The sequence below is a fragment of the Indicator indicator genome, chromosome 3, assembly GCF_027791375.1.
Source record: "Indicator indicator isolate 239-I01 chromosome 3, UM_Iind_1.1, whole genome shotgun sequence".
Lineage (NCBI taxonomy): Eukaryota > Metazoa > Chordata > Aves > Piciformes > Indicatoridae > Indicator > Indicator indicator.
Window position 1 is genome coordinate 44619703 of NC_072012.1, and position 15673 is coordinate 44635375.

A 15673-nucleotide genomic window follows, 5' to 3' on the forward strand; every position below is an offset into this window, starting at 1 on the left:
AAACATTTTACACATTTACTGAGAAGACTCTTTCAAATCATAAGACAGTCAAGGCTTTTGCAATATGAAAAATGTATCTTGCTGTTATGTTAGACACTTGGAGCCTTGCATGCAAATGTAAGGATATATTGGTCATTGCTATTGTTGCACAGGATTATTAAACCTTACTCAGATTGTTCTGAGGATGAAAAAATTGGTGCAACATATTTTATTTGATCTTATCTCTAACTCTTTTTTATTTTTTTTTTGTTTAATATCTTGTCTTTTTACAAATAATACAAATAATATTCTTATCCTTTGCCAAGTTTGGGTTGTTTGGGTTTTTTTTCCCTCATAAAAGATAATTATATTTGTATTGGGAAGCTGCAAGTTTTTACTCAAACACAAACTGCCCCAGTATCTGTCTGATCTGTCTTAGCCTATCTATTGCCGTTTGGGATTTTCGGATAAATATGAGCATCTACTCTCATGCATGCAGCTGGATCTGGGTCTGAGGTGACAGACCCAGGGGCAAAGGCTACACACTAGAGAAGGGCAGATTTAGGTTGGATATCAGGAAGAATTTCTTCACTGTGAGGGTGGTGGAACGCTGCTACAGGTTGCCCAGGGAGGTGGTTGAGGTCCCTTCCCGGGAGATATTCAAGGTGAGGCTCAATGAGGCCCCTGGCAACCTGGTCTAGTTTGGGATGTCCCTGCTGACTGCAGGGAGGTTGGACTGGATGACCTTTGGAGATCATTTCTGACCTGGGCCATTCTGTGATTCTATCTCTAGACAATGATCTCCAGCAGGTGCAAATATCCTGTCAAATTAACTGTAGAATTAGAATTCAAGGGATAATACACAGTAGAGTTAAAAACAAAATACATGACTTTTAATATGTCTGAGGGAAATAATTTTGTTCCCTCAATAAATGCCATAAGACAACTCTTATGAGAAGACTAAAACTGGAATTTAAAGATTTTTTTTTTGGTGCTGCATTTTAGTATTCTGCAGAAAAGATGCTTAGGAGGTGAAAAAGTGTCCCTTTATCCTCTGCTTCTGTAATGGAGGAGACAGGAATGGCCTTCAGGTCCCATAAGTTATCCTCAAGTGACTGCAATCTGTCATCTCAATTAATGCTGCCAGAAAATTACTCACTTTCTAATTAATCCCTTTGTTTCTTTCTTTCTACTAATACCCAGAGGAGTATTCAGAGGAAGATGTAAGAAGTGGGAGTTCAATAGCCTCTGGAAGGTCCAAGATTAAAGGATTTTCCCAAAGTGTTCAAGTCAGTCTTTGCAGTTAGCATGAATCAGGAACACCATGTTCAGTTCCAGTGCTACTTCCCCCAAAGCTTGAATAGTTTGAATAGTTCTGTAGTCCTTTGCATTTATATTGCATACCTTTGTTGTCCTTCCCTTCCTTAATTTTCCTTTCTTCAAATTTCTGTGTATAAATTTGTCCTTTGCTTCCATCTGCTTTTCTGTATCACACTTTCCCTCCTCTCTCTGAGCTGTTCTGCTGATTTCACACACAGGAAGACAAAATTTAGGGCTTTGAAACCAGCACCCTTGTGAACTCAAAGAAATGTCTGCAACTTCTTCTTAGTTAATCAGAGCACAGGCTTTTCATCCTCAAGTTTTTGACAGCTATATCTACCAAGCATTTTTGTATCTCTGTAACTCACTTGCTAATGGGAATAAAACATTCTGATATGTCTGAGTTTCATTCAGGCTTGTAATTTTGTTTTTATAATGGCAATTAAAGGATGCTGAAGAAGGTTTATCAACAGCAATGGCATCCTGCTTTCTCCTCCTAGAGTTACCAACTTTATTGGCAAGAATAGGTTGCCTAGAGGGTAAATCACTCATACCAGTATTGTTACTCATTTAGTATCAGTAGGACTGCTCAAATTAAAGCACTGCACATAAGAAATAAGCATTACAAACGTTAGCCACTTAGGTGAATGAAATCTGCATAGTTAAAGCAACAACAACAACAAACTACCACAAAAACCCCAAGTCCAGGTCACTTATGATTCCTGTAAGATATTTTGCTAAAAATTTACTAAACATACAGAAAAGGAAACCTTGGTTTGTAGTCCACTCAGTTTTATTGAGTTTGAGATGGTTTGGATTTTTGGTGCTACACAAAAAATGTTATAAAAATATTCAGATCCAGGCAAACATCACAAATGTGGTAGCTAATAAACAGCCAACATCAGTTTAATGAAAACCTCATTCTAAAGGTGCATCTGTTCTTCACAAGAATATTTAACATCTTTAAAGTATTCAGATACCAGTTAGAAAGATTTCTGTGGTTATAATGGTATTATTTTATCTATCATATGATTTTATTTTATTTTTTTATGGACTGCTGTATGTTCATTAACATTTATGTGCCTTTTTTTTTTTTTCCATTCATCTCTCTCCATCTCATGAAAAGCATATCTGGGTAAGTTATAACACCATGGCTGCTGAACATATTCATTTTCAGCACCATGTTTATTTTCTATGTTTTATTCTTATTTCTTTTCATTTTTTCTGTGAACTTTCCTCAACAAATCCATGCAGAAAACTGCCCCAAGTGATAAGTTTCAAAGCATCCAATGGCAAACCTCAAAAGCATACACAAACTAAGGTCAGGAATTGCTTCTGTAGGGCTTAACTTAGTGGATTAGCCGCATGGAGATAACTGCTGTTGATTTTTAACAACTAAACACTGAATTGTAGGAGGCCTAAAGCACAGAATCACAAAAACATTTAAAAGTTTAAGTCAGAGAAAAAATTGTGAGAGTGAAGGCCCAGACTAACAAATGCTCTTGACCTATACATTCTGTTCCATTAAATCACAGAGAACTGAAGCTCACAAATAATCCAAAATATACAGTCTATATTTTTTTTTCCTGTTGGAGTCATCATACTTTGTAGTATCACAGTATTACTATTTTCTTTTTTACCAGTTCTTTTTTTTTTAATTGTTGTCCTGATATCAAGTTTAAAGTCTTCATCTGCTCTTTGATCTATCATGCAAATGTTTTTTCTTGAATCATTATTGGAAGTTGGGGAGAAAATTTCATCTCATCAAAGCATGTACGTTTTCACTTTCTGAGGGTGTAAAGATGAAAAACTCAAAGATAACTGGGAGTACTACATGGATTTAGAATATGTTACCACATTAATTTAGACTATGTGTTTATGAAGTGGCTCTGTAAGAACAGATTTGATAACATGTAATCAACCTGGGAGCCCAAGGATCAATAATGGAGTACAGTACATACAAAATTGCAAGGCTGTGTGCATTATGCAAGTCTATTTATTTCACAGGTGTTTATTACTTTTTTTTTTTTTTGCAAGTCTGTTTATTTCACAGGTGTTTTATTATTTCTTTTTTTTTATAGTAGCTCTCAGCAGCTCTAATTTGTCAGGGTCTGAATTAAGCATTCCTGAACATGCTTCACTTAGCTCATTATGTGTTTTCAGTAAAAAACAAAACAAAACAATGCTACCTTTCAGTTGACATCCACTCAAAGTGGACTGAGAACTGGCTAAACAGTAGAGCTCAGAGGGTTGTGATCAGTGGCACAGAGTCCAGGTGGAGGCCTGTAGCTTGTGGTGTTTCCCAAGGGTCAGTACTGGGTCCAGTCTTGTCCAGCATCTTCATCAACAACCTGGATGAAAAGCTAAGAGTGTACCCTCAGTAGGTCTGCAGATATACCCAACTGGAGGGTTGGTTGATACACCAGGAGGCTGTGCAGCCATGCAGCAAGATCTGGACAGACTGGAGTGCTGGGCAAAGAGGCACCATCAAGGGTAGATGTAGGGTCCTGTATCTGGGGAGGAACAACGCCATATATAAGGGTGGATTAGGGGTTGACTTGCTGGAAAGCAGCTCCATATAGAAGGACCTTGGAGTCCTGGTGAGCAATAAGTTATCCATTGAACAGCAATGTGCCCTTGTATCCAGGAAGGCCAAAGGTAGATCTTGGGGTGTACTAAGGAGAGCGTGACCAGCAGGTCAAGGGAAGTTCTCCTCCCCCTCTAATCTGCCCTGGGGAGACTACATCTGGAGAGACTACATCTGGAGTATTGTGTCCAGTTCTTGGCTCCCCTGTTAAACAGAGAGAGAAAAATAGTAGAGAGTCCAACAGATGGCTATGAGAATAATTAAGAGAGTGGAACATCTGTCTGAGACACCTGGGGATGTTTAACTTGGAGAAGACTGAGAGATCTTATTAATGTTCACAAATGTCTGAAGGGTTAGTGTTAAGACGAAGAGGCCAGTTTCTTCACAGTGTTGCCCTGTGATAGGATGAGGGGCAATGGAAGACAGGAAGCTCCACCTCAACATGAAAAACATCTGCACTGTGAGGGTGACAGAGCACTGGAACAGGCTGCCCAGAGAGGTTGTGGAGTCTCCTTCTCTGGAGACTTTTAAAACCCACCTGGACATGTTCCTGTGTGACCTGCCCTAGGTGATCCTGCTTTGGCAGGGGGGTTGGACTTCATCTCCAGAGATCCCTTCCAACTCCTACCATTGTGTGATTCTATGGTTCTGTGAACATGTAGACCTATACAATATAACTACAGCACTGTTAAATCTCCTTTGCCTATCTGTGTATCTCAGATGCAGTTAAATTTAAACTGTACTTCCTAGTTCTATAGATTTTAAAACTTTATTAGTTGCATCCTGATTTCTGTATTTCAGCTAGGTTTTTTTTTAAAGTCCTTAAACTTGGATGCAAAACATTCCATGAAGAAAGGAAGCTTAATTTTGCCCTTTGTTCTCAGTCTGACTACTATATCAAGTATCAAAAAGGAGAAAGAATCACAGAATCAGAATTGTCAGGGTTGGAAGGGACCTCAAGGATTATCTAGTTCCAATCCCTCTGCCATGGGCAGGGACACAGAATCACAGAATTAACCAGGTTGGAAAAGAACTTTGAGATCATGAAGTCCAACCTATCACCCAACACCATCTAATCAACTAAATCATGGCACTAATTTCCTCATCCAGTTGCTCAGAGTTACTCAGCCCGGCCTTAAAACCCTCCAGGGATGAGGCTTCCACTACGTCCCTGGGCAACCTGTTCCAGTGTCTCACCACCCTCATGGTGAAGAATTTCCTTCTAACATCCAATCTGACTCTACCCATTTCTATTGAATGAAGATTTCAAATTATTTAGCAGCTAGGTCATTTACATGCCAGAGCTGAAACAGGATCTGACCCAGTTTTTAATTACTGCAGATTTTAAGTCAGATGGATCCTTTCTGATTAATTAAATCAGAATTATATGGCAATATCTACTTAGTCTTTTTTTTTCTGCTTTGTACTTTTAAAGACATTGTTAGTCTTGCAGAAAATACATAGGTAGAATGAAACTTATTTTGTATTAGATGTTTGATATGATCATTTATTTTATACAAGTTCAGCCACTTTATTTTGTTATACAGTGACCTTCATTGCAGGATTCTAGCCTCTTTTACATATATAGCAGATGCCAAATCCAGCTTAATTCATTATAAATCCTCTCTCCTGAATTTTGGAGCCTTTGAATGTGAGTATGTTAGCGTTTGAGAGACAGATGTGTTTTAATCTTTACTTGAAATCATTGGATTACTTAGATAAATGTTGCATATTTGATCTGCTCTGTTTCTCTTGTAGAAATCATGTATAACACTTTGTTGTAAATGAAACTTTTTAGTGTTAATAATAGCAATAATAGTGTCAATAATAAGAACAAGAGGGCCCACTTCAGAGGCTCTAAATTGCCTGTTAGCCAAAATTTTAAGATAGATTCTGCTTGTACTTTGCTGTTGTGAACTGGTTAAAGGAAAGAAGTCAGAGAGTTGTGGTCAATGGCACAGAGTCTAGTTGGAGACCTGTGTCTGGTGGAGTCCCTCAGGGATCAGGACCAGGACTATTCAATATATTCATCAACAACCTGGGTGAGGGCACAGAATGCACTGTCAGCAAGTTTGCTGACACAAGATGACACAAAACTCTGTGGAGTGGCTGACACACCAGAGGGCTGTGCTTCCATTAAGCCAGACTTAGGCTGGAGAGTTGGGCAGGGAGAAATTGAACTAAATTCAACAAGGGCAAGGGTAGAGTCTTGCACCATGGATCAGTATAGGTTGGGGACTGACCTGTTGGAGAGCAGTGAAGGGGAAAAGGACCTGGGGGTTCTAGTGGATGGAGGAGAGCTTGGAGAGGAGGAGACTGAGGGGTGACCTCATTCATGTTGATAAAGATGTGAAGGGTGAGTGCCAAGAGGATGGAGTCAGGCTCTGCTGGGTGAGGCCCAATGACAGGACAAGGGAAAATGGGTGGAAGTTGAGGCATAGGAAGTTCCATGGAAACAAGAGGAAAATATTTTTCCTTGTGAGGGTGACAGAACACTGGAACAGGCTGTCCAGGGTGGGTGTGGAGTCTCCCTCTCTGGAGATATTCAAGACCTGTCTGGATGCATTTCTGTGGGATCTGCTCTAGGTGATCCTGCTCTGGCAGAGGGGTTGGACTGAATGAACTTTTGAGATCCCTTCCAGCCCCTCACATTCTGTGGTTCTGTGATTCAGTCACTTTACCATGCCTCCTTTTCAACTGGTCTTACATTTATGATTACACTTTAACCAAGTGGGATTATGATATGTGCAATATAATATCCCTTAGGACCTTTCATGTGAGCCCTGCTAGAACTATCAGAGCAAATGCTACTGTTTGCAGAAATATGAAAATCTATGTTGAAACATTGTTCCTTTTATTAAGACATTCTGCACTCTGTGTGCTGCACAGCATGTTAACATCTACCAGAAATCCTAAGCTGTTGATTCTTGTTTGCTTCACAGTGAGAAGCCTCATCTTCCTACAGCAAAATGAATGTCACTGAGTGACAAGTCAAGTTCTTGTCAACTTCCCACACAAACTCTATTTAAAGATTACTCTTATTTCTAATCAAGTTAATTGAGTTTTATGCAATGAGTTGCTGAGGGGTGCTGATATAAAGCTAGAATTTTCCCAGTGCAAGGGAAGGAGATATATATATAAATATATACAGATATAGGTAGGTAGATAGATATAGATAGATATATATAGAGAGAGAGATAAAATAGAAAATTTATAGGATAATAAGAGACTTTTGCTCTTTTTCCCCTTCCTTTTGCACCCGTGTGCCCCTGCTGTCCAGAGGGATAGTGAAGCATTCATAGTTCCCATGGTGCAAGACAGCTGTGCTCTCATCTTGGTAGGTTGGTGATGCTTTGGGAAGTTGTACTTGGCTCTTAGAAAAGTGGTGCTGAAGAAAATGACCAAGTGTTAACAACACAGACTGGGGATGAGGTGATAGAAAGAAGCCCTATGGAAAAGGACTTGGGGGTGCTGATGGATGAGAAGCTGGACATGAGCAGGCAGTGTGAGCTTGCAGCCCAGAAGGCAAATCATATCCTGGGCTGCATCAAAAAAAGCATTGCCAGCAGACTCAGAGAGGTGATTCTGCCACTTTGCTCTGCTCTGGTGAGACCTCACCTGGAGTACCTGTGTCCAGGTCTGGAGCCCTCAATATAGGAAGGACATGGACCTGATGGAGAGGGTCCAGAGGAGGGCCATGAAAATGATCAGGGGGTTAGAGCACTTCTGCTACGAGGATAGGCTGAGGGAGCTGGGGGTGTTCAGCCTGGAGAAGAGGAGGATCTGGGGAGACATAAAAGCAGCCTGCCAGTAGCTGAAGGGGGCCTATAAGAAAGCTGCAGAGAGACTGTTTACAAAGGCCTGCAGTGACAGGACAAGGGGCAATGGCTTCAAACTAGAGAAGGGCAGATTTAGATTTGATGTCAGGAAGTTCTTCACTATGAGGGTAGTGGAACACTGCAACAGGCTGCCTAGGGAGGTGGTTGAGGTCCCTTCTCTGGAGATATTCAAGGCGAGGCTTGATGAGGCTCTGGGCAGCCTGATCTAGTTTGGGATGTCCCTGCTGACTGTGGGAAGGTCAGACTGGATGACCTTTGGAGGTCCCTTCTGGTCTGGACCATTCTATGTTTATCCTTAGGAAGTATTTTTAGGAGGATCAAACATTATAAGTCCGTTCTGGGGAGGCAAACCTGCTTCTCTCTTCACAACATAATTTGATATGATGTGATTTTTTTTCATTCTCTGTCTGGAAAAAAAGAAATTAAAAAAAAAAAAAACATTAGTGAAGACAACTTAATTTGAAGCACCTTTTTTTTTTTCCTAAAACAGATCAATGCAAACATCTCTCAAATTTTGTATGAGTGCTAAACAGTTGATATTAATGAAATTTCCTGGCTTTGCAAAACCAGGCTCAGGGTAATGATATATTTCAAATAGCATATTGCAGTTGCTCCCATAATGGCTCTGGGAAGAGGATTTTATTCTTGAACAGTAATAATGTTATCTTTAAAAATGCAGCTTTAATTTGGAATTCATTCCAGTGTAAGTGCTTTAAAGTCTTATCTGCAAAACAATAGTAATGTCTAATTAATGGCAGTTCTTCCTTATCAGTGTGTTTTCATATGTTGCCAAAAAAACTAAATGAGCATCAAAACAATACCATTTTAATTCCCTACCTCCTCATCAGTGCAAAGTGGACACATTATAACATGTAGAACTCTTCTGACAAAGCCTTAGGAGGAGAAAATCCCCACGTTCCCCTGCAAAGCCTCTTCCACATTAGAGAAACTGTGTAATGCTGTTTACCATCTTCAAACTTTCTGTTTGGAATGAAAGGAAGAGGGAGTGATGAACTTCAGGGTAATCATGTCTTAATCCTCCTGTAATCAGTTGCATGTTTTTGTAAGGAAAATTGAACTACACTCACTGCAGTACTTGGCTTTTGAGACCTTATGTTTTCAAGAAGCCAATGTCTGTCCCACAAGGACAATAGTATGTTCAAGCTCTTCTAAAATATTCAGATTGTATTCCAAAATAGGCAGACTTAGACAGGCTGGAGAGTTGGACAGGGGGAAATTGAATGAAGTCAACAACCCCATGGATTGGTATAGGTTGGGCACTAACCTGCTGGAGAGCAGTGAAGGGGGAAAGGGCCTGGGGGTCCTGGTGGATGGAAGGTTGACCGTGAGCCAGCAATGTGCTCTTGTGGCCGAGAAGGCCAAAGCCATTCTGGGGTGGATTAGAAGGGCTGTGGTTAGTAGGTCGAGAGAGGTTCTCCTCCCACTCTACTCTGCCCTCTGAGGCCTCATCTGGAATATTGTGTCCAGTTCTGGGCCCCTCAGTTCAAAAAGAACCTCAGGGAACTGCTTGAAAGAGTCCAGCGCAGAGCCGCAAAGATGGTGGAGGAAGTGGAAGATCTTCCTTATGAGGAGAGACTGAGGGAGCTGAGGGCTCTTTAGCTTGGAGAGGAGGAGACTGAGGGGTGACCTCATTCATGTTTATAAAGATGCAAAGGGTGAGTGCCAAGAGGATGGAGTCAGGCTCTGCTCAGTGATGCCCAATGACAGGACAAGGGGCAATGGGTGGAAGATGAGGCATAGGAAGTTCCATAGAAACAGGAGGATATTTTTTTTCACTGTGAGGATGACAGAATATTGGAACAGGCTGCCTAGGGAGGTTGTGGAGTCTCCCTCTCTGGAGATATTCAAGACCCACCTGGATGCATTCCTGTGTGACCTAGTATTAGGTGATCCTGCTCTGGCAGGGGAGTTGGACTGGATGATCTTTCGAGGTTCCTTCCAGCCCCTAACATTCTGTGATTCTGTGATTAATTTTTTTGTATTTTGCCCTATTGATCAAAATGATAACTGTTTTTTCCTACACCACACTTTAATTTTGAAAAAGTGGAGGTCTTTTTCTGTAGTACTAGTTCATATAAAAAGCCCCAGATTTTCCTTTGATGACCAACTAAAGAATATCTCTCTTAGTCAAAAAATACAAATTTCAGGGTTAGGTCTGGTTTAGAAATTGAAGATTCAGGTTCTGCAGATCTCCTTGTGTGTATTTAAAAGTAGTCAAAGTACATTCCTCAAAAAAGAAGATATAATTTAAATAAACTTTCATACTGGAGAGGTGTTTAAATGAAACTTCTGAGGGAAAGAAGCATATGTTCTGAAGCATAAAATTCTGTCTAAGGGAAAAAAATATTATAAAAATCCTTTTCGTATTTCACATCAATAAGGAAGGCACAGGCTTTATGATAACTGTATTCCCTGGGCATGGCCTAGTAAGGGATTTTAACTCTATACTAAAAGTAGTTTCAAACTGAAACACTTTCCTTTGACATGTCAAGACCCTTTGGATTATGTTTGTCATACTGCAGTCCTTGACTAGAGCATCCCATTTCTGGCCCATTTTCTGCAGCCAAAATCATAACTGCTGTTGTACTTGCCTTCAGCTCTCTGAGCCAGACTTGCTCTGAAGTAACAGAGGTGCTTTCATACTCTATGTATGTCTCAAGTGTATTTGCTTGAGAAACACTGGAATAAATCTAAGCCTCCACACCAAGCATCAGGCTACTTCAAATTTTGCAGTGAGGACTCCCCAGAAAGATGTACTTTTTAATAGCAGCAAAAAGGAACTAAGTTTTTAATGGAACTGAGAATTTCAAGTACCAGTACCTGTTTGGCAGGCACTTTGATTCCCTAGGCAACAGAGGGATTTAATCCCAAAGCAAAGAAATAGGCTCAGTACTTCCTGAGCCTCATCTTGTAGACCATATGCTGCTCCTCTCCCACTTGGAGCATGAGACTAGCATAAGCAAGGAAGGCCAGTGGCCCCCCAAAGCCACAATATCCTTTTTCACTTACTGTGATAGCCAACCTGCTCTTCCAGTTAGCATCAATGTAAAGAATACCCCAGATAAGGAAAAATGTGGGATCAAGTTCCTCCAAGGCTGATGTCTCCATGGGACTTGCAGCTGTAGAAAGGGGCTGCTCCCTGGGCTGGGGCTGGCTGTGGATGAAGAGCAGGTTACACAGGGTTTTGCAAGGTCCATGCTCTGCCATGGGACACTGAATGTGGCCAAGTGAGAAGGGATATTCCCAAAAGCTTGGCTCCCCCTTAGCACAGCTATGCCAGCTTGCAGCCCTGTGGTGGCACTTCAGAAAGAAACAGCACCGGTGTAGCTTTGCAGGCACCCTGCAGAACTGACTCTGAGGGAAGGCTGCAACCCAGAGACCTCATCCACAGGTAGATGGGAGGTGGCTGTTTCTGGCCATGCCTTAATTCTGCTTTCCTAAGCAGACAAGTGTATTTCTCTATTGACCTTCACTGCTTGTCTCCCTGGGAATATTGTATTCCTGTACCTCTAGCAACCACTGAAAGTTACATGATGTCTGTGTACCCAGAGAGTAACTTCTCATTTGACTGAGAATATTGCTTTCATAGAAAGCAAAGATAGCTCTAAAATGTCTTTGGACATCTGAGTGACAAGGATAAGGTATGCTGCAAAAAATGTGTGGAGGAGGAACTGGATAAACTTCAATCACGCTGCCAAGTATTTATAATATTACATATTACTGCAGCATGAGCATAGAAGCATCTGTCTTTTGGTTAATATTCAGAGCCAGGGATTTAAACACAGATGCAATATTGTATCTTCAAGTTCCACTTTCTACTTAAGCCAAATTTTCTTTGGCAGTGCAAAAATCCCTAAAAGAGTACTCCTTACAAATAAGATCATTCAGTCACTTTTATCTGCTGTGATTTTAGAGGGTGTATACATATTTGAAAAGCTGAAGGGATAACTGAACCACAAAGGCTGTAGTAATAAAGGAGGACAGAGCAAAATTGAAGCTATAATTCCAGTTATTTCCTTGTTATGTAGAAATGCAAGGAAATCTAATGCTACATTAGTATAGCATTTGTTTTTTCTAATTTGTTTTCCAAATTTTCCAGGTTATTGCAGAGACCCTTCTTTTTTTTTCACTCAGGAGGAGGCATGTTGTTAAATGCCAGGGGAGGGGGAAGAAAGTAATTTTAAAGGACTGCTTTATCTATGCCACCAGTGGATTCTTTATTCCAGCTGCAGGAATAAAAATGTCTGGTCAAATGGTTGAACATGTTTAACACAGAGCATTTTATCAATAGTCTAATTGACTGACCTATACCTAACTTTACCACATATTTAATGCCACTGTGTTAAAAGTATGTTTCAAGCTTTGAAAATGAAACTCATTACAGTCCAGAGAAGCTGCAAATGGAGGAGTTGGACTGGTATTTGATCAGCTCAATGGAAATACACCTACCTATCTATCTGTATGTATAAAACTCTGTTATTAAAATGTTTGCATCAGCAATCAATAGGAATTCCTTTTGCATATAAGCAGTAATACAATAACTCAAAACAAAACAAAACCAAAACCAAACCCAAACCCCAATCCCAACCAACCGAGGAAAAACAACACGAAAAAAAACCCCAAACAAAGTCCACACACATCAAATAACCATCAAACTATTAAAGAAACAACCAACTCTTACTTCACCATGGATGATTTATCTAAGATGTGGAATAGCTGTACTCCAGAGACCCTAAAATTGTGCATACCTGGTCCAGCAGATTTAGAGTTTCAGGGTTCAGTTCACAGAGACCTCTCATACCCAGCTGTGTTACATCCATGTGTAGCTCAGGTCTAGAAGCTGGCAGGTTTGGTTCTTTCTGGGCCATTACCAGACCAAAGCTAAATTCATTTTAGGAGGAATCCCTTATTTTTTTTTCCTTTTCACTTATGTCTTAGGCACCTATGAGTGATCCTCTTATATAGGGTATCCCAGTCCTGTGTTGCTTAAGGACAAACAGAAACCTCATCTTATATATGTAAAGTGTTTAAAGGGATGTCAAAGTACACCCAGAGGGAAAAAAAAAAAAAAAAAAAAGGAGACTTAAGAACAGAGTAAGGAATATATTCAAAAAGGGGAAGGAGCTGCATTGTTCCCTGGTCTTTTCTATGCTTTTTCTATGCCTGTCATCATGCTTCACTGTCATTGTCCTTAAGACATGGTTGCATCTATTTGTCCCTGCATAGACCTCTGTGTATTTAACATGTTTTGATCCATTTTTAGACATGAACTTCTGGAAGAAGCTCGGAGAAAGGGTTTGCCTTTTGCACAGTGGGATGGGCCAACAGTGGTTGCCTGGCTGGAGGTAAGCGTCGGACATAACTTGGACACCTGAGTCACGTTTTTAGGCTGCTGCTGTGTGCTTGTCCTCACAGCTTCTAAAAGAGATAGTTAAGGTCTTATCCTCTCTCCCCTGTCCAATGTACTGTGAGCACTAAGCAGATTTTGAAACTGGAAGATGTAACTCAGAGACTAAAGTTTAAAAAAAAAAAAAATAGTAAGACAGAATTACACAGCAGGATAAGGGCAGGGCAAGAGTCTTTATCAATTGTACCTGAATGCCTGTGGTGGGTTGAAATTATCCCTCCCCCCAACTAATTTGGGAACTACCTCCCAAAACAAAATTGCCAGACAAGCTCAGAAGGTTTTTGGAAGCAAATGAAGCTCTATTTACTACAATCTGGAAACATGAAATGCAATGCATATGTACAAAATATATATATACAATATATGTACTATATATATGTATATATGTGTGTATATATATATACACACACTATATATATGTATATATGTATATATATATATACACATACACACATATATGTATGTATATATGTGTGTGTGTGTATATATATATATATATATTTACAATTTATAAACAATACAGATACTCCTCAGAGCCCTCTGGAGAGATCCAGGGAACCTGTTCACCTCCTCCCCCACCCCTTCCCATTACCTCATGTAGTAGTCAAGACAGAGATACCCTGACAAATATTATTGAATGTTTTAGGTGAAGCAAAATGCTTCAAAAAATTCTTACCCAAATGCTGCTCTTTCTTGGCTCAAGGAGCATGTTTCTATTCCTTGTCTATGCCAACCAATTCCCTCTATTCCCACCTGTTCTCCTGTCATATAATCATAAAATCGTCAGGGTTGGAAGGGACTTCAAAGATCATTCAGTTCCAACCCCTCTGCCATGGGCAGGTACACCTCACACTACAGCAGGTTGCTCAGAGCCACGTCCAGCCTGGCCTTAAAAACCTTCAGGGATGAGGCTTCCACCACCTCGCTGGGCAACCTGTTCCAGTGTCTCACCACCCTCATGGGGAAGAACTTCTTCCTAACATCCAATCTGAATCTACCCATTTCTGGTTTTGCTCCATTCCCCCTAGTCCTATCACTACCTGAAACCCTAAAAAGTCCCTCCCCAGCTTTCTTGTAGCCCCCTTCAGATACTGGAAGGCCACAGGAAGGTCTCCTCAGAGCCTTCTCTTCTCCAGACTGAACAACCCCAACTCTCTCAGTCTGTCTCCATAGGAGAGGAGATACAGACCTCTGATCATGCTCATGGCCCTTCTCTGGGCACGTTCCAGCACCTCCAGATCTTTCCTGTAATAGGGGCTCCAGAACTGTACTCCAGGTGGGGTTTCACCAGAGTGGAGTAGAGGGGGAAAATCACCTCCCTTGACCTGCTGGCCACACTTCTCTTGCTGCAGCCCAGGATCTGCTATGGGTATTATCCATTGATCATCAGATAAATTTTTTTTCCTTTTGATATAAATAAAAAGGTTCCTCTCCAAAGGTTTAACAGGAATATATTCAGGGAATTCAGGAATGAAAGCAGGTAATGTCTCCAGAATTTCTGCTTTGTATTGTAATTGCTAAAGGTACCTAATGAAAAAGATGAAATGAAAACTGCAAAAAGGCAGTTCAAATATTTGCACATGACCTTGGAAAATGGGATATCTTTGTTTCCCCTTCTCCCCCAAAAAAATCTCTATTAGTATGGAACATCCACATACTAAGGGAAGAAAAAAGTATACAAAATTCTTTTAACAAGCCTTAATTGAATCCTTCCATTATCTCAACCCTTTTCGTGCCCCATTTTAGGTGCCAAAACAGACTGTCCTGGTTTAAGACAGTCCAGTCTCACAAGCAAGCCCCACACACAAAGTTTTGGAGGAAAGGCAATACAAGAAGCCCTGTGGTTGAGATAGGAGTTTAATGAGGTGATCCAAGGTACAATTAGCTTAGCTGTCTTGCAGAAAAGCACAGCAGAAGCAGCAGCAGCCATAAAACGACTCCCCCACCCCTTCAAGCCTGTAGCCAGCCCAGCAGAAAAGATCAACACCCCAAAACCTGGGAACAGGAAGCAGCAACCAGAAACAGGAAGCCTCTCACTTTACAATCCAAACTACTACGCTTTAATATGTTCTACACATTGGCCACAACAACCCCATGCAGTGCTACAGGCTGGGGACAGAGGGGCTGGAGAGCAGCCAGCCAGAAAGGGACCTGGGGGTACTGGTTGACAGTAGGCTGAACATGAGCCAGCAGTGTGCCCAGGTGGCCAAGAAGGCATCCTGGCCTGCATCAGCAATAGTGTGGCCAGGAGGAGCAAGGAAGTCATTCTGCCCTGTGCTCAGCACTGGTTAGGACACACCTTGAGTACTGTGTCCAGTTCTGGGCCCCTCAGTTTAGGAAAGATGTTGAGATGCTCAAACGTGTCCAGAGAAGGGCAACAAAGCTGGTGAGGGGTCTGGAGCACAGCCCTGTGAGGAGAGGCTGAGGGACCTGGGGTTGTTTAGTCTTGTGAAAAGGAGGCTCACGGGAGACCTCATTGCCATCTACAACTACCTGAAGGGAGGTTGTAGCCAGGTGGGG

At 41.1% G+C, this 15673-nt stretch overlaps 1 protein-coding gene across 8 annotated transcripts in view; it reads left to right on the forward strand.

The window, feature by feature from the left end:
- PPFIA2 (PTPRF interacting protein alpha 2) overlaps nucleotides 1–15673 on the forward strand; it is a 309460-nt gene that overhangs the window by 281676 nt on the left and 12111 nt on the right. For 7 of the 8 annotated variants that reach the window (XM_054399556.1, XM_054399558.1, XM_054399560.1 and 4 more), the window contains one exon: nucleotides 13010–13091. In XM_054399556.1, the coding sequence (XP_054255531.1) occupies nucleotides 13010–13091 (82 nt within the window). Of the gene's footprint in view, nucleotides 1–2425; nucleotides 2435–13009; nucleotides 13092–15673 lie in introns of all 8 variants that reach the window. The other variant, XM_054399557.1, reaches the window with a different exon arrangement.